The 24,309-nt window shown below is 37.1% G+C and overlaps 1 protein-coding gene across 3 annotated transcripts in view; it reads right to left on the bottom strand.

Annotated features, from left to right (window-relative positions):
* The window catches only part of Erp44 (endoplasmic reticulum protein 44), a 91,343-nt gene that overhangs the window by 32,164 nt on the left and 34,870 nt on the right, over positions 1-24,309 (bottom strand). For 2 of the 3 annotated variants that reach the window (XM_034503465.2, XM_034503466.2), the window contains exons 2-4: positions 21,253-21,325; positions 18,969-19,008; positions 14,657-14,772 (exon numbers count right to left, since the gene is read on the bottom strand). In XM_034503465.2, the coding sequence (XP_034359356.1) occupies positions 14,657-14,772; positions 18,969-19,008; positions 21,253-21,325 (229 nt within the window). The remainder of the gene's footprint in view (positions 1-14,656; positions 14,773-18,968; positions 19,009-21,252; positions 21,326-24,309) is intronic. The other variant, XM_076934996.1, reaches the window with a different exon arrangement.

The raw sequence follows: 24,309 nt of genomic DNA, 5'->3' as shown, positions 1-24,309 counted from the left end.
ACCTACAGGAATAAAATACAAAATCGAGAAACACTTCATGCTATCAGCCTGAGCAAAGAATATTTGGATAAGACTTCTGAAGTACAGGCAAAAAGGGCAAACAGGCAAATAGGATTATCTCAAACAAACTGAAACACTCAACAAAGGGGAGATAGAACCTGTAGAGGCCATATCCAGTGGATAGGCACGGCCCCCAGTTGAGGGATGGGGTCACCCACCCACCTCAAAAATATTAATCCAGAATTCCTCCTGTCAAAAGGAACTGCAGGGACAAAGAGTGGAGCAGAGATTGAAGAAAAAAAAGGCCATCCAGAGACTGACCCACCTAAGGATCCATCCCATCTGCAGAGACCAAAATTTATAAAGAATTCAAACAAGTATACTGTAAAAATACAAGTAACTCAATTTAAAAGTGGGCAAAAGATCTGAATATATAGCTCATAAAAGTAGGTACATGAAGAAACATGGAGGAGAAATGCCACCACCACCAACCATCAGGGAACTGTAGCTCAAAACCACAAGGAGAGGCTAAGAAACAGCACAGAGGTAGAAGAATGCTTGTCTAGTCTAGCCTGGCCCCAGCAACACACACAGGAAAAGGACAGAGACACCATGAACTCCAATTAGATAGACTCTTAACAAAAAGACGAAAGCTAACAAGTGTTGGCGAGGAGGTGGAAAAGGGAGACTTTTTCATTACTTCTGGTGAGAATGTAAAAGAGCTGAAAGAATCATTATAGACAGCAGTGCGGAAATTCCTCAGAAAATTCCAAGGAGAACAATGTTGAGGAGAGCACACTGCTGTGTTTATAAAAGCACTACTCACAACATTCAAGATAGAGAATCACCTAAATACCTCTGCCTACCACTGAGTGAAAAAAAAAAACAAAAAAAAACCAAAACAAACAAACAAAAAAAGTGTAACAGATTGCAAGCAATTAAAAAAATAATGACACCTTGTCACTTGTTACAACATGAATAAACCTGGAAGGTCTAAGTGGTATAAATCAAGCACAAAACTGCGTGATCTCAATGATATGTGGAATCTAAGAAACAGTCTGATTTAAAAAAGAGTACAATGGCAATTACTGGACAGCAGGGTAACTAATGAAGCTGGTAAAAGTGCTGGTCAGAAAATACATAATCACATTCAGGAGGAATAAATCTAGAGGGTTTTGTGCATCACGGTAACAACAGTTAATGATACCATGCTAAGTTTTGAAAATAGGGTGTGTTACGAGCTTTCGCCATAAGAATCAAAGCCATGAGAAACTATGCATTTGTTAGTGACCTTTAACCATTCAGGTATATATACTTCAAAACATTGCATTTATTAATTCATAAGAATAAATAATAAATAAAACCAAGGTGATTCAGCGCACTTGAATTGGAAGTGACACTAATTTCTTTTTAAAATTTGTTTGTACTGCTACATACAAACAAAACCAGGCTCTTGTCTATGCAGGTGATCATTTTAGCACTGAACATATCCCTAGTTTAGCATCAACTTTTAATATGCTTTTCTCTCTCAATAGTGTTTGTGGAGATCTTTATTCTGATGGCTATTATCAATGACTTACTTAATGCCAATAAGTATAAAGGTTTAAATAAATGGAAACATTCTCGTGAAAAATACAACTTACAAAACCCAACCAACAAGAAATCAAACGTATAAATGGTCGCAGAATTATTGAAGAAGTTGAAATTGTAACTTAGCCCCTGCAATACACACAAAAAACTTCATTCCCTGCCATTTTCATTTAGCAAATACTAGAAAGAGTCTTAGGAGCCAGAAATGTCACTTAAATTATCCCAGCAAATACAAACAGATGAAATACTTCTCAACTTGTTTATGTTTCCATGATATTTTTAAGAAAATGGATAAGGGCATGCATTGTGGAAAGAGAAAAGCTCACACTAAACTTACTTAAGAACATAAGTAAGATTACCAAGTAAGCTAACAAACTTAATTTAGCACTGTATGCCATGGAGAATATATCATGATCAAGCTGGACTTAGCCTAGCACTTCAGTTTAGATTAATATTTTAAAATCAGTTAAAAACAACTCACAACCCTAAAAAAAGAAATATTGCGTTACCTTGAAAGGAGCAGAAAGCCATTCAATAAAATTCAACATCCATTCACACTTCAGAAGTAGAAGTGAATGGCTTTCTTTATCTGATAAAAGATATTTAAATAAATACCAAGTAATTTGATGAAACACTAAAAGCTTTGCCGCTGATGTCTGCTTGGAGCTTTTAGTGTGATATGCTGGCAGGGCATGTTTACACGTTACAGGACAAGCACGCCCATCTACAGCAGGCGCTTCACTGCCAGGCAGGACAGTAGGTAGCCAACATCTACTGCTTCACTATAATAATTAGCAAAAATTGGACTTTTAAAAAAGGTACAGTTTTAAAGATAACAGAAACCATGAAAGCCACAATGACTAAATAAACTGAAATGTCCCTCAAAGAAAGGTCCCTTTCTAGATGAGCCAGGATCACAGCCACGTTCTTCCCTAGAGGTTTCCTTTTGGAAATTAAATTGGCAGTTGTAGTTTAGGACTCAGTGTTACTCCTGCAAAAGCAAAAGAGACAGATGCCATGAAGCCTTTCACAGACAACACACCTGCCCAGCAGAGGAGCCTGGGAGGGCCCTGAGACACAAAGCATAGTCTTAAAGGGCATTTACTGAGTGCCAGGGCAACACGGGAGACTGAGGATGGGTGTTGAGGAGAAGCAGGCAGAAAACAGAGGAAGGCTGTTCTAGCCTTGGGGTCCTTAGGGGACAATGTTTACTTAAGCATGGAACCTGTAACCTTGAGTCAGGATCACACACTGCCAAGAGACTTGACAGATTTTGGAGTCCCATATAGACAAGAAAGTACTTTGAGGCTGAAAAGATACATTTGGATTGTTTTTTTGTTAACAGGGTCTCAGTATGCAACCCAAGCTGCCTTCAAATTTACTATGTAGCCCAGATTAGCCTTGAACTCATGATCCACCAACCTGCATGCACCATCATACCTGGCAAGACCATGGGTTTTTATGACAAACTAGAAGAGAGGTATTTGTAACATATACAAGAAACAAATGATCATATGGGTAAAAAACAAAACAAAGAAAACTGCATTTTAAAAGGATCATCAAAAACTAAGTGAACTAAAGAAATTGTTCAATTCATGAATCACAGATGGCCAATAAACATAAAAACATGCTCAGTTGTAATCAGGAAGTTATTAATTTAAACTACCAGATGAAATTTTGTCCATCATAATGGCAAACCCAAATCCTCAAAATTTAAACTGAAAATATCAAGCCCTACAAAGATCCTGTCATGTACAACTTAAGTGTACAGTTAGTGTTAGCATAAATTAAGTGAGTGTCTAAGCTTCCAGCAAGGGGTGAACACATCTGGTCTTTATTTTACTCCAAGGGTCTGGCAGGAAGGATATGTGACAGACCAGCACAAAAATGACCAGTCTAATAGGAGTGGTTTTATTTTAAATTTGCAATCTAAGAATCAGTTTGAAAATGGACAGTAAAAGACTCTACTAGAGATACTACAATGCTTTCAATTTTCTTTTTGTAAAATAGTATCTTAACTAGATCTTTGAGAATTTTATACAATGTATTTTGATCATTTTTACCCCCCTCCCCTAACTTCTCCTAGATTCTCCCCAAGCCCTACCCACCTAACCAAATTGCATTCACAGGTTTGGTCTTTCTTGTTTCCCCCTTTTTAACTTTCTAAAACTGATAAATCAATGAGTGTAATGAAAACATAATACACTAAAAGAAAAAGGTTTTATATAGCAGAGGATAGTAAGATCAGAGAGATCCTGAGGGTCTGAAGTTCTGTTAACAGCATTTGAATGCTATTCTGTTTGTGATAACTTGGCCAGATAGCTATGGGGTTGGACTTTGAAAATACTCACCCAGCAGTAACAGAAGCACTATAAAGAACTGCTGCAGCACTCCTGGCATAGGCGGCCACAGCCTGTTTCCCTAGTCAGTCATTATAATTGTCAGGCTGCCTTAAAAATCTAGTTATGAAGAAAAAAGTTAACTAATATTTGAAGGGTATTAGGAGACCAGTCAATGAATTAATCCTCAAACATCACAGTAGCAGTTATGCTGCACAATGAGGTAATTTTTAATTATTAAGAAGTAAAACCCTTAAAATTACATTGATCAATAATTTCAGACATAAAGGTGACTTTTCATAAGCTTTGCCCAAAAGTGATTTTAAGATAATTACAGCTTAACATTTTAACAATGCAACAAAGAATGACTTCAGGGGTATAATAAATGCTTTTTAAAAAATTAACTAGATAGATCAAATGTTAAAATGGATGTCAGAGGAACTAGAAATTTCAGGAGGTTAATAACTTCCTGACTGGAAAATTAGCATGTATTTTGCTTCAATGGTCACTAAATTTTCCTTGATGAATTCCTCCTAACTGCCTCACTAATACCCAGGAGAGTTCCAAGTGGGCCAAGTGTGTCATGGTCCTGTCCCGTCTATGGCCCACTACTATTATCAGAGATGGTTTCATCAGAAGGTTCTCACTGCGGAATCCAGGAAAAGGACTACTGCTGTTTCCATCTCTCTTCCTATTCTCAAACCATGGTGCCCTAAAACAAACAGCCTCTTCAAGAAACACCATCAAAACAAAACTCAAGACAGAAAACTTAAGTGACCTTGAGGCTTATTTTCCCCAAGTAATGCAGTGCTGGGTGGTTTTCTATATAGTTGTTTATTTTCCAAATATTCTTACCATGACCAACAGAATTCTGTCTTACACACATGAGCCAATTATATTTTTGTGTTCTTTATCCAGGATTTAAATACAGCTCTAATAAAAGCTTAATTTTAAATAAGGAAGGCTCAAGTAGACTGTAAGACAGACAGACAAGAGTAACTCAGGTAGGTGGTAGAATATTGTCTAATTCAAGGACAGAGAACATTCCAAAAAATGCTAATGGCAGGGTAGATGATCCTGCATTGACCAACATTGAGTGTCCACATGTAATGCCATACAAACTGTAGCCACTGGAGGTCAGCAGAGAACCTGGTCCCACCAGGGGCAGACTGACTGGACCTTCCAGACTGAAAGGTAGCACTGCCATCAGAATGGTGAATTCTATTCCCACACTCTCAAATGAGGAGACTGCAGATGATATGTATTCACGTTCCATAGCAGAGGCAAGAGTATGTTTGAAGCATGTGCATACACACATACACATGCATATACAAAATATGCATACATGGCAAAAGTTTTTGGAAAAAACTATAAAGAAAACAGAATCACTTGCAATTCAGCCACCATTATTAGTAGCCTCTAAAGAAAAACCATTATTAATATTTTAGTTTCTATCTTGCTGATCTTGAGTAAAACCTGCTTAACTAGCAGTGATGTTTTAACTGAGAATAAAGCAACTTCTCAAGCCAGTCAAACAGGAAAGTGTTGACATGTTACAGAAACTTGTAGAGAGAGCTAAGTAACAATTCCTTAATCAAGAGCACTGGCAACACTCTCAATGTGTGCAGTCAATCACTGCATGGAAACATGTAAAAGCTGACTCAGCAAATGAGTCACAAGCGATTCTGAATGAATTTTCTTTCCTTGTAAGACACACAATAATTTCTGCATGTGGAAATAAAATAGTTCCTTATAATCAATGAAGAGTTAGATGTGGAAAAATACAGAAGAAACTCCTCACACATACTGTTAGAAACCTGAGATAATCTATTTAAAGTACTAGTGTACCTGCCATGCCCCAGCTATTGGTGGGCATTCAATAATCCATTCATCTATTCAATAACCACAAGTGAACACGTCTACCTGCTACATACCAGAGCTGGGAAAGACCACTACAGAGATGAGGCCCATACTCTTACAAGGCTCACATTTTACTTATTTATTTATTGAGACAATGTTTCACTATGTATCCTAGCCTGGATGCATAGCCTGAGATTCCTAATGTAGGTTAATAAATTATATGGCTGGCCTTGAACCCACAGAGATTCATCTGCTTTTGCCTCTGAAATGCTGAGGTTGAACATAAATGCCACTACACCTGGCCTTATATTTTATTACTGTCATTGTAACTAACTTAACCACTTCCATTACTACTCCTGTTTCCACAGAACAAACTCTTAGAAGAGCCTTAAAATCCTCAACAAATAGCATATAAACCATAAACATATTTCAGTTTGGAGTTCCTTGGTATAAGAAACTGCGATTCTTGCCACCCCATTTAAGGGGTACACATCAGCATATATCCTGATTAAAGATGTAGTTTTCCCAAGTCCTCTAGACAGAGAAGAGGAGAGTAACTGTCAAATAATTGCAAAAACAAGATCTGACATCCTGCTCTTCTGTAGGATACCTGTTCTTCTGTCAGCTAAGGGACAGAAACAGCTAGGACTGAGCTAAATTTCTGTCTCTTTTCTAGCAGCCATGACTTTATTTTCCTTTTTCTTTCCCTATTTTCCTTATAGTTCATCCATTTCCTACAATGAGTATAGCAAACAAAGCATTTTAGGAGCTTAAAAGTGAAGTATAAGTTCTACATTGGGATTGCAGTAACACGAAACAGTTGGTGGCCTTCCTAATGTAAGTCCAGCTCATCTACTGAACCTTTCAGCTGTGCAGAGAACAGAGGGAAGATAAACAAGGACATGTGCGGTTCAAATCTGAAACTCAAGTGCTGACTGGGTGGAACTACTCGGCCTCCCAAGCTCTCAGCACGGAACTGAACCTTTCACACAATGTCCTTACTAAGGAGGGTAATGAGGAAGTGAGGTAAAGGCAAAACAGAAAGCTGCCTGAGTTGCCAGTGGGTAGGATAGGAGACAGAAGGAAAGACAAGCAGCAAACCAAGTAGGTGGCTCCTGAAATGACTCACTGAAATGAATTTTCAAGATAAACCAACAAAATGGCAGAAAGGGGGCAGCTTCTAGAGAAGACTTCCCCACCTGTTTTAAGGGATGCGCAGGTGTACGTACTGCCTTCCCAAGAACTTCTTTAAAATACTCATGTGATCTTTATTTTTTTTAAGTGCCATTTTATTTCTACACTGGCTTGTAATTCTGTTGTTTCTCCACTTTATAATCTCACCTCACCCTCAATTTTAAAGTGGACTGATTAAAAAAGTGTAACATACACAAAAATTTCCCCAAATGGACTGTGGAAGATTTAACTCCGAGAGATGTCACCTATCTGTATACTTGCCACACCGTAGTAAGGTCTTGCTCACAGGCATACCTGTCACCACACAGTTTGAGCTTATGATGGAAGTACTACTTTTCCTTCAGGTTTTGTATCATACCTTCAGAGAAGGCTTCCCTATGCCATCAGAGTATGCTCTGCTTATTAATATAACGCATCCCAATATCCTTCAGAGAAGTTATCACAGCATACAAGTATATGTTACCCCAACTTCAGTTTGTTGCTGTATCTCTAGGACCTGTCACACGTCATTACAGAGAATAGGCATATAAGCTCTTGTTGAATAAATACTATTAGCCAACGCAAAAGACTGTGGGTGACCACAGCTGAGGCAATGTAAGAACACACCGAAATCCATGTGAGCACTCAATGAATGAGCTCACAGCTGATTTAACTAGAGACTTTTCATAGGAGCTTCTCCAGTACACACCACTATGACTCTGGATGAGACATCTGAGTGAAGCAGCTGAGTCAGAGCAAGACAGACTAGACTCCTAGAATATCCAACAGGAGACTAACAGAATGAGACATGCAGAGTCAGGATGACATCTTGATTCTCAAATCACCTTGCTAGGAAATGGATCTTCTGACTCTACAATATTAATCTCAAAGCAACAAGTACATGAACTTGTCTAGACAGAATATGTTTAGAAAATACCACAGGAAGGAAAACTGACTTTATTTGTATAGAGCATAATTATTTTCATTAGAAAGCCATGCAAATTCTATATAAAAACTGATGGAATTAAATTCCAACACAGGGCAATACAAAAGTGTTAATTTCAATCCCTACATAAACTGCAAAATTTTAAAATTAAGCCAAAGCCTTTTATAACAGTATCAAAAACTAAGACATAGTTTAAAATACATCTCACATCAGGCAGTGGTGGTACCTGCCTTTAATCCCAGTACTCAGGAGGCAGAGGCAGGCAGATCTCTGAGTTTGAGACTAGCTTAGTCTACAGAGCAAGTTCCAGGACAGCCAGGGCTATAGAGAAACTCTGTATTGAAAAATAAAAACAAAACAAAACAAAACAACCTCAAAAAAGATGTGCAAAGTCTGGGTGTGAGAGGAACCTAGACAAACCCAAACTAAAAAATATTCTACAAATTATATAACCAATACTTCTTGGAATTGTCTAGGTTATGAAAAATAAAGATTTTAAAAAATGGCCATAAAGAGCCAAGATCTGACAAGTCACTACACTAGCCTGTTTGGCAACTAAATACAACAAATCACCTACCTACTTTGACTCATACATTGTTCCGTATGTACAAGCTAACTCCTGATGAACAATGGGCATAAATGGAAACACTCATACTATGAAATTTATTGAAGAAAACATGACAGAAAAAAATTTGCAATAATAGGAGAGAACAGACTACTTAGATACAAAATATAAAGTATGATCCATTAAAAATTAGTAAGCAGGATTTGATCAAAATTAAGAACATGGGAACAGAAGGATGGTTCAGTAGTTACAAGTACTTACTCCTCTTGCAGAAGACTTGACCTCAGTTCTTAGTACCTACATGGTAGTCTACAGACAAACAACAGTTCTAGGAGATGTCTCCCTTTTCTGAACTCTGTAGGAACTATACACACACAAGGTGTACATATAGATATATATGTACATATACATACATACACACACACACACACACACAAACATATGTACAGGAAGGTAAACTTCATACACATAAAATAAATCTAAAAAAGATATTTTAAAATTCAGGACATATGCCCTTCCAAAGCCATTTAAGCTAGGTATGGTGCCACAGGTCTACAATCCCAGCACTTTGAAGATTTAAATTGGATGATTACAAATTCAAGGGTGGGCTACACATGTGCAAAAATATATAAATGTGATGTGCTGAGTCTGTTGAGTTTCTTATATGTGTGTGATTTTAGGGTTGACCATCTGATGCTGGGCTACATTTTAAGCCCCAGGGTAGCCTGGGCTACTTAGAGGAACCCTCTCAAACAAACAAACAAACAAACAAAACACCAAAGGGCAATGGTTACAGATACAACACAGCTCTTGTACCCCAGACCCAGGTGACACTGTAGAAGAGGAAACAGAAAAATAGTAAAAGCCAAAGGACTAGAAAGTCTGCTGTGAGATAGTCTCCTAGAAACAAGAAAGCTCTATCTGATACCTAGAACAATATGACTGCCTAAACAAGACCTAAACAATGAAAACACCAACATACTATCATAGAAAGGGGACACTCATGGGACCCCACTCCTTAGACAAAGAGCTACAGGCAATTAAAGACAGTCCAAAAAAGGGAAATGAGTCTTCCTCAGGGATGGGTTCCCTAATTGGTCATCCAGCATCAGACGGTCAACCCTAATCTCTCAACAGACTCAGCACATTTGCATTGATATATTTTTGCACATATATAGGTAACAATAATTAGAGAAAAAAAGCCACGAATAGAGTGTGGGAGGGACAGAGGGTAGAGAGGAATGGGGGAAATAAGCTAAGTACATTTTACTTTTAAAACAGTGTAAAAAGGTGTGGGGGGGAGGGGTGGGGGGATAAAGGTGACTGTAACCAAGCTTAACACCTTGAGTTTAATCCCCAAGATTCACATGGTAGAGGAGAGAACTGATTGTTCCAAGTTGTCCCCTGACCTCAATATGCATGCTATGGCATGCACAATACATAAAAAGAAAACAAGTAAGTGTAATAAAAAAGCTGAAAACAACAACAAAAGGCAAACCTGAACGAAGTTGAAGTTTCACATTTCCATATTTCAAGCGTTATCACAGAGCTACAATGAAACTGTCTGACAGAGATCATGGTGCAGAAGAGAGAACGTGGAAATACACAGCCACATACTCCACCGACAGCTGCTTTATAAGCAAATCAGCACTATCTGATTGGAGCAGGAGGTATCTCTTCAACAAATGGTTCCAGACAGCCTGGATATCTTATACGCACAAAAATAAAGCTAAACTTTTACCTTATTTTTTATTCCACACGTAAAAAATAAGCCAAAAAGCACTAAAGGTCTAAACATAAGGTCTAATATTTGGAAAGCTATTAAAGTGCAGGAGAGCTTACTGTACTCTTACTGACACTGGATTTGCTATGATTTCTTAGCTATGCTACCTAAAACATAGGCAAAAAAATTATGTAAAAACAGATAAATTAGACCATAAGACTAAAAGAACAAAACTATGCATGAAGATATAACAAACTAAAAAGACAACCTGCAAGATGACAAAAATATCTGAAAATCATGTATGTGATAAAGTTTTAATATCCAGAATATATAAAGAGCTTTGACTATTCAATAACAGAAAATAAAAACTGATATAAAAAATGAGTAAAGGATGTAAATTAACATGTCTTTAATAACCAACAAACATATAAAGATATTCAACATCAGTAAGCTTTAGGAAATACAAACCAACCACATCACCTCATATCCATTACATAACAGGTAGTCTCAAAAACTTAGTGTATATATATCTATACACACACACACACACACACACACACACACACATATATCATTAACAGGACACATACTGTTAGTAAAAATATAAGAAAACTGAAACACTCATGCAATACTAACAGAAATGTAAGATGGATAAACAAAATGTGCTATATAATAGTTTCACATTCATAGTCAACTGCAGCCAAAAATACTATATAAAAATTCAACAAATAAACTATGAAACTGAACACCACTGACTGTAATGATAAAATGTCATGTCTTGATTCCTCATACTTGTGCACTAGGTCTTCCTTTACCTTGCATATCCACACTGCATACAATGTATATCCACAATGCATACACTGCATGTACTTACTGCCTGCCCATTAGTCACTTAGTAGCTGTCTTAGCTATCTGATCAATTATAGCTTTATAGTGCTTGCATTCACGTCCTTTTTTTACTTAGGAATGACTACATGCTAAGTAGTGAGTTGGGCAACTTGAATAAATCCAAACAAAAAGAAAGTATTTCCTTTAAGTTTTAGTACAATAAAATATTTTACAAAACTAGATTCATGTAACTTTCATTATTATATATGTTATACACTTATAATAAACACTGAAATAGACCACTTTAAAAGAAAAATTATAACAAATGCCTTGACAAGGAGCTAGTCCTCACTGTACGGCATGTGAGACCATGACAGGCATAAGAACTGGTAAGTTTGAATGAGTTCAGATCCTAGGAATCTCAGAGTTTTGACAACAGCAGGAGCCTATTCCTACCTGTCTTTGTACCTGCTCTGGAACATGTAACCATGACACCCAACTGAGAGGACCCCTGGACATTCAGTCACATTGCATAAATACCTGCAATGTTTCTCCATGCCAATGGGGGCATTTTGGTACGCTAAGCACTCAGCCAATGACCTTCCCTTCCTAGGTATTCCTTCTCTCAAGAGGTATATAATTCCTGGTTCACCAAGAGTGAAGTGTATGTGCTCACATCCTCTACCAAATAAAGCAACATGAACAAGGGTCATCTCAGAGTTGCTTTATTAAAGATCTCTGTAGGGAAGATCTTTATCATGCCAAGCAAAATCAATGACAAAGATGCTGTCCAATTTCATGTAAGCAGGATATCTAGAATGTTCATGTTGTAAAAGTAGAAAGCAGAATGGCAGTTGGCAAGGGCCGAGGGTTAGGAGAAATGAGACGCTGCTATTTCAGACCTACAGCATTTCACAAGATAAGGAGATCTCGAGACTGGGTAAAAACAACGCAAACACATGTAACATGATTAGATCTACAAAGAAGCACAGCCTGGGTGCCAACTCTACGTTACAGGTATTCTGCTCAATTAAAAAAAAGGCACCAAGCAGAATGGAAGAAAATATTTGCAAACAATACATTTAAAACAGGATTAAAACTCATATAAACTCACACACACAACAGGAAAATAATCCAACAAAAATGTGTACAATTTTAATAGATACTTTATCAAAAATATACAACTGTCATATGAGCGTATGAAAACATTCTCAAGCTCAACACTATCACCTACAACAGAGCGTCACTGAATATTAAAAACAAATGAACCAGGCATAGTCGTGCATGCCTCTAATCCCAGGACTCCAAAGTCAGAGGTGGGTGATATCTATGTGTTTGAGGCCAGTCAGGGCTACACGGTGAGACCCTGTCTCAAAACCAAACATCTTTAAAATAATTAATAACATCATACTACATGAAATAATCTCACAATAACGAAGCCAAGCAAAAAGAGAAGAAAAGCATACATGCTAAATGACTCTGCTTACATAAAATTTTAGATAATGACCAAAAAAGGGATCTGCTAAAGGTATCTGTATCTGGGGTGGGAAGTCCATAAAAGGTACAAGGGGAATTCAAAGGAATGGCAAGAATCTTAGCTGTGGAGATAAACCATGGAGTGAGCATATACCAAAGCTTACACTGTTCCGTTTTAAACTTAGGGGTCACATGCCAATCGTATCTTAATAATACTTTGTTACAGAAAGCAAGCCTAGCAGAGGGTGTTCTCACCAACAGGCTCTTCTCAGACCACAGAATTCCTAACCCTGTCCCAGCTCAGGACTTCCCCAGTACAAACTAGAAAGAGTAGAGCACATCTTACAAAATTAAAGAAAACACCAAAAAAGTGAAAATATCACAAAATGTAAATAAGTTGCCAATAAGTCCTACCTTTTAAAAGAAAAGTTATCCAAACAAGAAACCTATTTAGGAAGGACTTAACATTGCAGATGTAACTTTCAAGAGTAAACAATAATGGGTTAAAAACAACTGAACTATGGCTGTATTGGAAAAGTTCCTCAATTAACAAGAAACTTAAAATAATGGGATTTATTTTTGAAGTTATCTGTTTAAAATATAGCATAAATGATGTACATAGCCAGTTCAATCATGGAAATAACTAATTCTTTGAGTTTGAAAGCACAATGGTTCAACTCACTGCTGGCAGGGACTCGGACATTCATTTGCATTGTAACCTCTAATTAAATACAAAAAGAATAGGAGGCTCTGAACACTGAGACCACAAAGCCTAGCTTGCTGTCAATAACAGGGAAGGAAGAAAGCAGTGTGGAGACATCTATGCTTCTACCTACATTTTATTGCCCTCTTTATTTAATCCAGCTGCGAATCCTAACAGACAGAAATATGGCATAAGACTCATGATAGTTTGAAATGATATGCTGTTAGAAAATACTTTTGTATACAGCATCGAGCAGTGCCATCAGATCCTCACAATGCTGTCTGATTGGAACAGAGAAGAAGAAAACTGCCCTGTGGAGGCATTTGGTCAGTCAGGATTCTAATTCTTCCGACTTAGTGTATACTAAGCTCTGCACCACTGGTTAAGCCACTTTATTTCTATTTCTTTGTCTAAAAAAATGGAGTCAAACAGACAGACAGACAACCACACGTTCAAGAGCAAAATAACAGCAATCAGTAGGTCAAATATACAGGACAGGAAATTTGTAGATTAAGAGATGGCTTTGTATAAACTAACTTTCCAAGAACTCAATACAACCAAGCTTTTAATGAGTTGTTTTGTCTTCTAGAAACTGTCAAATGTATGACATATAAAGGTTAGTAAGTTGTTAATTCTCTACAACTGGGAACACAAGAAAAAGTAAAAGAGAAAGTGCTGACCTGAGGAACTCACAGTGCAAAGATGAGCTAAGACTCCATCCAACATGAGACCTACCTAGATCAACTCATTTGGTGCTCTGAGAAGGGAAAGCTGGGTACAGAGCACTTGGGAGGAGCACAAACTGCTAGCCTCATTAGTTCAACTTAGAAAAGACTTCTATTTATATTAAAAAGCAGAGAGTTTACACAGTACTTCCACAGACAAACAAAATGAAAAAAAAAACAGATTTTTAGAGAGATTAGCAAAAGTTTTTAAAAATAATTTACTAGTAATTGCAGCTAATTACACTTCAAATACAAAGCCAGTCTTTGCAGAATCTTTAAAATAACAAATAGAAACACAATAAAATCTGACACTGTCTTATTTTAAATGAACACCAAATTTTAGTCTTATTTAAATTGAATATTATATGTTTGCATGCTTCTCAGAGTAACAAAAATCTCTCCATTTGTCTTCCAAAACTATAGTTCAATTGTATTTATTGATTTTAGCATTTGCTTTGGTAGAAAATATAGTTAGTTATAATTTGCTACCTATATATTTAAACTGCTGTATTTTAATTAAAGCAAAACAAAATCCCACAAATGTTACATAAGAAACATGGAGTTAAAAAGACATAAAAGATGAGATATTAGAAATTTATCCTAGGTCCCAGTCCTTTTTAGATTTCATCTTCACTGAAAACAGGACATTTGAAAAAAGAAAAAAAGTTTGTGCATGTGCAGAGAAGGGTTAGGACGATTTCTTCCAGACTTCCTACTCAGTTACTTACAGTGCTGATCACAATCAACTCTGGCAAACACTACTTGATTTTTATCTGGATATTCTTCCTTAATGACATCAGATGCTTCCTCAAAAATTGGATGCAACATCTGGCTGAAACGACACCTACACACAGACAAGCACACCAATTAGCAGGGAAACCCAGAAGGCACAGGATCTTACTTCAGTTATCACTCATTGAGGTTTAGTATCCGTTCAATAAACAAAGTGTGAGATAATCACACCTTCAATTTAATCATGTTTCTGAAGTTTGTCAGTGAATGAGAGGAAAACAACTTGAATTCAAAAAATGTACTCTTTAATTCAATATTGTGTAAAATATCAAGTTGGTTGGTTGGTCTGCCTTATGATTAACTGTCAGTGTTATGGCACATATAGCTGTGGATCCCTCAGAGTCCATGACACAAGCCTGCAGCATGCCTCTAACCCACACTGCTAAGATTTGAGTGTTTACAGAAAAAAAAAAAAAAGAAGTCAGTTTCTCTGGACAATGAACACGTTTCCATGTTACTGGAACTGTGAGTTTATTGCAAACGCTGGCTACTTCCTTAGTTTATTATATATACTTAGTTTATTATAGACACTACTTCATCAATCTCAGACATAAGTTAACATACTAAATAAAAGTTCTATAAAAGAATATATGGCATATAATTTGTGTTTTCTCTTCAAAATATATCCTCATATTAAAATAGGCCTTTGTATCTGTAAACATATAAACATACTATGTCCAGAAGCAAATATTCAAATTGCTAAAGACTTTCTGACCATGTTCCCTCCCACACCTATTTCAGGCAAATTAGCTACAATTACTCCAGGAATTTGGTACTTCTAATCCTAACTGCCCCTCATTAGGCCAACCACTTCAGAAATACTCAAGTGTGGGTGATTAAATGGACCTGAGGGGGAAAAAAGAAGAAAGTGGACACATACAACCAGCTGGGAAAAATGGACATTTCATGGGAAAAGGTATCGAGGAGGATATGGTAAAACACTGTAATTGCCCTTATGTACCAAGACATTTTCTGGAAGAAGCCCATAAATTCTAATCCATGTGTGATCTTACATAGATTGGCAACAATCCAGTAAAGAATATATGCAAGGATGAAGAATTATACCTTCTCCCTATTTCTCTTTGCATTTCTCTCTAGCCTACTCACCTGACTTCCTAAGGAGATGTCCTAGAATATATCAAGGAGACACAATCTGTATCTTCAGACTCCTGCTTTCAAGTGGTTCTTTCCTCTTTAGCATCTTAAATCTCCCGTCTGGGATAGGTAGGAAGGGTCTGTGGACATCATGGACCGTGTCTTATTTGACTACATATTCTAATAAGCGTTCAATAGATGTCTGTTAAATGAGTAAGCTGATAAATTCAAAAGCTAGAGCAACTGGAACCCCTGGTCTGTACTTAACATTTTCTGAAAGTAAGACTAGGTAGAGGGCAGAAGAAGGCATAGACAAGGTTTGACTGTGGTTCTGAAAACTTTAGATGTGGCCTGGTAAAGAACTGATGGAAAGTGTCTGGCTCAGGAGCAACGGAAGACTCATATCAAGAGTTCTCAGGACTGTCCAGTTTTGCTGTCCGGTTAAGCTTTTAAGCAGATTCATGTTTAAAATAGTATCAGTTTAACTACTAAAAATTTAAATGGGAAAGAGAAATAACAGGTCAATTCTAGTATCACTGCACCTTCATGTGCATGTAAATGCTACATTTACACAGGTAACACAACAAAACCAATAGATCTATTAAAAAACTCTCATGGTCTTCGGAACATAATCTCCAATCTAGGGCTTAAACAATCCTTAGCAAATCAACTGAAGAGGTAAAAGTCTTGCAGAGACACTTTGGGTCATTTACAATTATGATTTAGTGGAAAGAAATAAGTTTTAGATTTAGACATACCTGACTTTCAATCCCAGATCTACCACTTACTAAGCATATAGTCTTTCTGAACCTCAACTTTCTAAACCTAAAATAAAAATTACAACACCTACCTACAGGGCAATCCTGAGTCTTAAAACCATCTATGTAGAGCTTGCCACATTCACAGCTTTACTAACAACTACTGTAGTCTACTACTCTGAGGCATTACAGTAGTTCTAGGCAGTTACATAAGCGAGCCAACTAAGAGAACAAAGTCTAACCTTTGAAAGCAAACACAGCAAGCCTATCAGCAAGTTACTCAGGTTTTCTTCATTTAAAAAAGGAACACTCATTCACCATTAATAGTGGAAGACATTATTTAGTTGGTATGTTTTCTCAAGTAACTGCTACAGTGCACTTTTCCAACTCATATTTTTGCAACAAAGTTAGCAACATGTACTCAGAATTCCTCAGTCAAGAACACTGCATTCTAATTTGCCCTGTGCTAATAATCTGATCAGGTCATCCAGGCAAAGGCAGAAGAGCGAAGAGTACTTTGCTACTCTAGAACTCAGCCTCCTTACCTGTGAAGTTTGGCCTAGATAATCTTCTACCAAATGTTATGACTAATATTAATCCTAATTTGCCTTAAAAATTATAGCTCCATTATACATTTTATAAACAGTAGTTTTCAGTGTATCTTCAGCTTTTATTAAAGATCTTTAAACACTACTATCAAACATCTGCACATTCAATCCGGAGTCACCGTTATGCGCTTATGAGGCAACTAAGTACATAAGGATGAACAAAGTATATCCTTTTAAAGTACAGTTATGATAACTATCTCCGCAAAGCAAAGATGGTATTTGGGAATAAGGCCTCAGCTGAGTAAGCCTGGGCAATGGGAAATACAGATGCTTCCTGACTTACAAAAGAACTAAGTCCAAGGAAGGTAATGTGAACTGAAAATATCTTAAGGCATAAACGCATTAACTATGCCTACCCTTCACACAGCACAGCTCAGAAACAGCCCACTACAGAGTATTTGTTTTTCACCCTCACGACCCCATCTGCCTGGGAGCTAGACCTTGTCATCACAGTCTGCCACAGGTGGAATACATACTGCATGTCACTAGCCCAGGCAGAGTCACAATTTAAAGTCCAGTTTCTATTGGTGGATATAATTTTTACACAATAGTAAAATTAAAAATTCATGCTGAATTATTACAAACTGGACATATACAAGGTTTCCTAATCTGACTTAAAAGGAGGGTAGGAACACTGATATATAAAGATGACTGGGAGAGTGGCTCTTAAGATTTGAAAGGTGGCTAAGAAGAAGAGAAGTGAGAACAGGAAGTGACCCCCCCAGTGGGAAGACAGCAGGAGAACAGTGTGAGAGTATACATTTTCACAGAAACTCAGAAAAGCTTGGAGTAGCAAGCAGAGTATGAGAGCAGAAGAAGCAAGAGATGCAACATGAGGGGCCTTCTAGGTCAAGGAAAGGGGCTTACATTTTAACCCAAAAATGAAGGAGATTTAAGGTACAGTGTGAACACAATTAAGCTGCACCGTAGGGAAGAAATCTGCCTTATATTGTGGAGAATACTGTAAAACTACATAATACGAAAATATATAAATCCATAATATATAAACTCTGCCTTCTACTGCAGAGAATACTGTGGAAACATGTAAGACCAGAGGCACAGAAAGCCAATGGAGGACAACTGTCACAGGAAACTAAGGTAGCTACAGGGCCATGCATGGCCCAAACAGAGAAGGGCAGCTGAGGTAATAAAGCTTTTAGGGAGTGGATGAAAACAATGATGCCCACGCTTCAGATTACTTTTCAGTTAATTCTCCCTTATTCCTGTCTCCATCATACATTCTTTAGCAGACTTCAACCATATGTTTTAGATTATGGGAATACTAGTAAGACACTGTTTCTGCCCTCAAGGTCACTTTGGTGGGGCACTACAGATTAAAAAACAATACCTATGTTGAACATTTCTAATTTAAAAGTCTGAGATTGCAAATGATAAAAGGTTTCAGATATTGGAATAGTTTAGGCTTTGGATTTTTGAATTAAAGACACTCAAGTGCTAAAAGTCTATGTACATACTCCAAAAAAATGAAACAACTCTGAGCCAAACCACTCCAGGTAAGGGACAATCAACCTGAAGTAAAAAGAAGTAGATGGTCCCGGGTACCATATAAAGACAAAAGACAAGATCTGATTCAGAGCAAGAACTACATGCCTCCTGGAAAAAGTGTGTAAGTTGAAAAATGTTAACATTATTCTTATAAACTTGCCACACCTATATCCTGACTTCCAATCTGTGCCCCATTCTCATGTACAGAGAAAATAGAAAAGGAAAGAAGAAAAGAGAGATGAAGAGGAAACCAACCCCAAAACTAAAACAAGATTACTTACCAGTCAGCATAAAAATTCACTAAAGCAACATCAGCATTATCTGAAATTTAAAAAACAAAACAAGTTATTTGTGTCTATATTGACATATTTAAAAATGCAATTTTCTTCACGATATTTTCCGTTTATAAACAGCCAATTAAAGCTTCACAATAATACTTACCCACTCATCCAGAAAGCCACACATAAGGGTAAAGTTGGCTTATATATAACTTAACACTTCTCTACACCCTCCATTGATAGATATACTTTCACTAGGTCTCAAGTGAATATAAGGCAAAAAAGAAATCAAATCTTGGTCAGGAATGTAAACTAAGCAATCCATTCTCGTAAAGGAGGATGGTCTGGAGCTTACTTAATAATCCATTTTTAAATATTTCATACACAAAGTAACTGGGAACCAGTTCTGTGAGGAGAATTCTTTCCCTGAAGAGATCTGGACAGACATAGGTAACTATGTCTCATTCTCAGAAATTTATCTTGTTGCATTATAAAGTCTACTTTTCCTGATTCCTACCCACTTAATACTCCATCACAGAAAACCTCATTATTGTTTGAATCTTAGGATGTGAAGACTGGAGAAAGACACAGTATTGCTTTTTTTGATTAAACCCAAGTAAGAAAAACTTAAATGGCCAACCAGTAACTGCCAGAAATTGAGACCCATCCCATGGGCAAGAACCAATTCCTGACACTATTAATGGCATTTTGTTATGCTCACAGATAGGAACCTAGCATAACTGTCCTCTGAGAAGCTCTAACCTGCAGCCAATGGAAAGAGATGCAGAGACACATCCAGTCAATAGAGCTTGGAGAGTCTTATAGAAGAGTTGGGAGAAAAAATGAGAGACCTGAGGACAGAGACTCCAGAGACGGAATCACCAACCATAAAGTGAGCAAGGACTGGGCCTAGGCCACCTGAATATATGCAGCAGATGAGCAGCTTGGTCTTCATGCAGGTCCCCCACACAAGTGGAGCACGGGCTATCCCTGAGCCTGTTGCCTGTCTGTGGATTCCACACCCCTAAAAGGACAACCTTGTCTAGCATCAGTGGGAGATGATGTGCCTGGTCATGCAGTGATGTGTGTGTGTGTGTGTGTGTGTGTGTGTGTGTGTGTGTGTGTGTGTGTCTGACTGATACCCAGAGGTGGGCTTCTTCTTCTAAGGGGAATAGGAGAGGACTTGCATGAGGGGGTACAAGGAGAAGAGGAAGGGCTGATATTAGGTTGTAAAATGATATACAAATTTAATAATAACAACAACAATAAAAACCTCTTCCAGAACTCATGAAAACAATACACAAAGGTGTTTCAGAATCTGGAAGGTGACAAGGATAAGAGTGCATACTTCAAGCTCCTTCCTCTTTACCTCTCACATTTTTTGTTCACTTGCATGTTCATTCAAGCTGTGATTCACAAACTGGTTTCTGGATCAGAAGCTCCACCATCACACAGAAATGCAAATTAGGTGCATTCCAGCAGCTTCTGCCAGGAACTGAAGCCGACCAAGCAGCACAGATATTAATATGCCATCTGTGTCTTTCTGATACCTGGTATATAGATATTGCTCTAGAGAGCTCATGAGGTGGCAACAGATTCTTTTGACATTTAAAGCTCCACAAACATAAACTACTGTAGGTAATTTTATTTCCTCTTCATCTCAAATACTTTTGGGTTTGGTTATATGCTAACCAGTGACATGGCATTTTTGTTTTTAGTTTTTTATTTTTTTAAAGAAGTAAAATTTATGGACACTGCACACATTTCAAAATCTCCTATATTGTAATCACCCACCATATCAACCATGCCTTGACCTTATCTTTAGTATCTGTAAAATAATCAGAATATCCCCCAAGCTAATTCTATCTATAATCACAATATCAGCAAATAATACAGTCAGTACAACAATTACTGAACTTCACTGGATGTTATTAAAAAGACTGGAAAATAAGCCATTTAATTAAAATGAAAGAAAGAAATTCTAGGCTCTTCTCTATGGCTCTTAATATTCAGTGTGTAAAGTGATAACTGCAGGCCTTACTAGACACCCCATGCACTGTCAGAAATGCTATCTATACCAAGACAAACAAACAAGTTAAATGTCTTAGAAAACAGAAAAGGACACATTTTAAGAAATCTTACTAATAACCAAAACCTAAAGTGCTTTTATATACTCTGTGAAATGAGCCAGAATACCAGCTTGTTATCTACTATAGAAACTGAAATTTTATTTATAAATTATTTATAGAGAAAAAAAACATACTTAAAAAAAAATCAAGATACTTACTTAAAATTTCATCTATATTCTCTGAATCAAGACTTGCTATTTCAGCTGTTATAGGTGTAAAAATTGAAGTTACCTGAAAATTTAAAAATGTAAAATTAACAATTCCGTAAAAATAAGGCAGTCTAAAACATTAATAAAGTTGACTCTTCTTCTTTTTAGAAAATCATCTATCAATTGATTTAAATCATTATTAGCTACCCTAATCTTCATTAGGCCAATAAAATAGAAATATTAACTTCCCCAGCCTAAAATTGGTCAAAGATTTCTTACACTACCAAACAGTTTGTAAATAACTAGGAAAATTATGAATTTATCCAGCTATACTGAAAGCCCTGATATAAAACTAAGCTCAGTGACTCTAACCAGCACCTGCCTGTAGAGCCCTCTTACTGCTTTCATTGTCTGTGATAATAATGTGTTATGTGTCAGCTACCCAAAGAAAAACAATGTTTTCACTTTCACTTTAATGTGGAAATCCAAGTTCTAGCTTGTCAAAAAGAATCTAACCTAACAACTGCAATGCAAAGAAAAGATCAAATTTTAAACCAAAATAGCAAAGTTTTACTCATTTTAGTAAGTAATTATTTATTCTTAAGTTCCATCTTTAATTCAGTGTATCTGCTGCCCAGGGGATCTTTTGTTCAAAGTAGAATTTATACATGGAAATTCATCCCCTGAATCGCTGCTTTACAGTAAGTGCAAACCAGCGTCAGAGTCTAGTCAAATCACCGCCAGAACTCCTCTGGATGCTATTACATGGACACCTATTTCTTATAACATGACATTTCAAACTTTACTAACTCACCAATAACTCAATTTTAGACAGATAGACAGACAGACAGACAGAGAGACGGACAGGCAGGCAGGCATGTTCATGCTAGCATGGAATACTATTTAAAAACACTGTACTAGGACATATGCAACAGATGAGAATGGCATTCAGCTGGCAGCTGGGTTTGTTACAAGAACCCAAAGCAATAAAACTGCCTCTGACCCAATTCTCTCTTCCCTCTGAGGAGTAAAGGGGAGTTTCCTATTAGCACTAACATTTCTATTAATGTGCAGCATGAAAAGTTTACTTGAATTTTTACCAAGTTCCACCAGACTGATAGATTATTTCTCTTTCTACCAGTCCTGGGCTAAATAAAGACTCTCATGAGCAAACACTTTTATGCTTCAAATGAAGAGTTCACATGAAATAAAGACAAGTGGGCCCAGGGCAAGAAAGGAAGAGAGGAATCACTATACTTGAAGTAAACATTTTAACTTTTGAAAAATAAACTAGAAACACACACACACACAGCAGATAGGTGGAAGGGGACAATTTTAAATAGCATATCTTAATAGTCATGGAAGACACAGTGTCTAATGGTGAAATATTACAAATGTAACAGACTATATATACATATATATATACTATATACATATATATGTATAGACTCAAACTCAAAAGTATTGTACAGTTATTTCCTTCAGTTCATTATGTCACTTTTTGTTGTTAATGCATCAGTGGAGAGCGTTCTCTAACCATATTCCTCCATGTATTAGATAATTTCTTCAACACACATTAGGTATATCTACTGTTAAGCAATTCTGTCTCAGATGTATAGTGACATCGTACAAAATGAAGGGCATTCTTTGGGCTGGTGCACAAAACTTAGTATTTGAAAATCTTTAAATAGAGCTAGTGAGATGGCTCAGTGGTTAAAGGGTACTTGCCACTAAACTTGATGGTCTGAGTTCAATCTCTGGAGCCCATATGGTAGAAAAAGAGAACTCTCACAAGATGTCCTCTGACCTCCACACCAAGTACCATGTATGTGGGGGAAAAAAGGGGAGGGGGGGACAGTATTTTTTTCAAAGCTTCCAATAGTAGGAGCTTCTTTAGCATTACCTAAAGGGATTTTAAAACTGGGGGATTAATGGGAGCCACAAAATCTTTCCTTTAGTTACCCTCCCTATCTTCCTCCAAGGCCACCTGTCTGGCTAGTGAAGCCCGTACTTAAAAGCTACCCAGATCCTGTCTCAACCATGCCCCACTTTCTTGTTTCTCTCTGTGCACACAGCCTACTCTGCTTAGGTGCCCTCTTCTAAGCTACTACACAATCATCCTTTGGCCAACCCCATTTCTGTTAAGCTTTGTTTTTATTGGTAGAAAATGTCTTTCCTTTCTCCATAGCTTAGTGGGCTGAACAGTGTGGGAATAGAAAAATATCCGAAAAAGTAGTCAGTCAATCAATATGAGTTTCTAAGAAATTAAACTATTTTATAGATTAGCCATCATACTGAATACTGATTACATGCTAAAGTGAAATATTTCAGAAATTAATTTTGGAAAATGTTTTTATTAACCATTGTCTCAACATTGGGTTGTTTTAAGTGTTATAATACTAAGCCATATCTGTCCTCACTACTGTAACATGGGAGTGCTGTCACCCAGTGCTAAGCCTCAGTGCAGTTACTCTTTGAAAGACGCACATGAGGACCTTTTTCAGAATCAAGAATAACTCAGCAATAATGTTGAAGATAAATTATTTGAAATAGTTTTATGTGAATTGTACATAATTTAAAAAATAAACATAACGTCCTAGTTCATTATTACCAGAAGTTTCTATCCAAATATATTCTCAGTGGGAACTAGTAGTAGTAGTAGAAGACCCTCTAACTTGAATGTCTCCCATGGAGACCAGACTAATCTTTCTGAATAAAGCTTCATGTATAGCAATTCCTCTGACAACAAACCTCCAAGGCTTTTCTGTCTACTACACAAAAGTCTAACTGTTCTGCCAGTCATTTAGGGCCACTCACAAACTAGCTGCACCTTACTTCCTGAATTACATCCTATTGCTTTTCATCAATACGCTAGGCTCCAACTAAAATGAACTACAGTTATGGTAACCACACAATCTTATCAGATGCAGTAATGCAAGCTTATAATCTCTACACCTTGGAGCCTCAGGCAGGAGGATCACAAGCTTAAGGCCAGCTTAGGCTAGACAGTAAGATCCTGTCTCAAGAAATAAATTCATATTCATGCATATTCATTCTCCCCTTTCC

Source organism: Arvicanthis niloticus, chromosome 5, assembly GCF_011762505.2.
Source record: "Arvicanthis niloticus isolate mArvNil1 chromosome 5, mArvNil1.pat.X, whole genome shotgun sequence".
NCBI lineage: Eukaryota > Metazoa > Chordata > Mammalia > Rodentia > Muridae > Arvicanthis > Arvicanthis niloticus.
The sequence above is the reverse complement of the archived record's forward strand: the minus strand, read 5'-3'. Positions and strand labels throughout refer to the sequence as shown.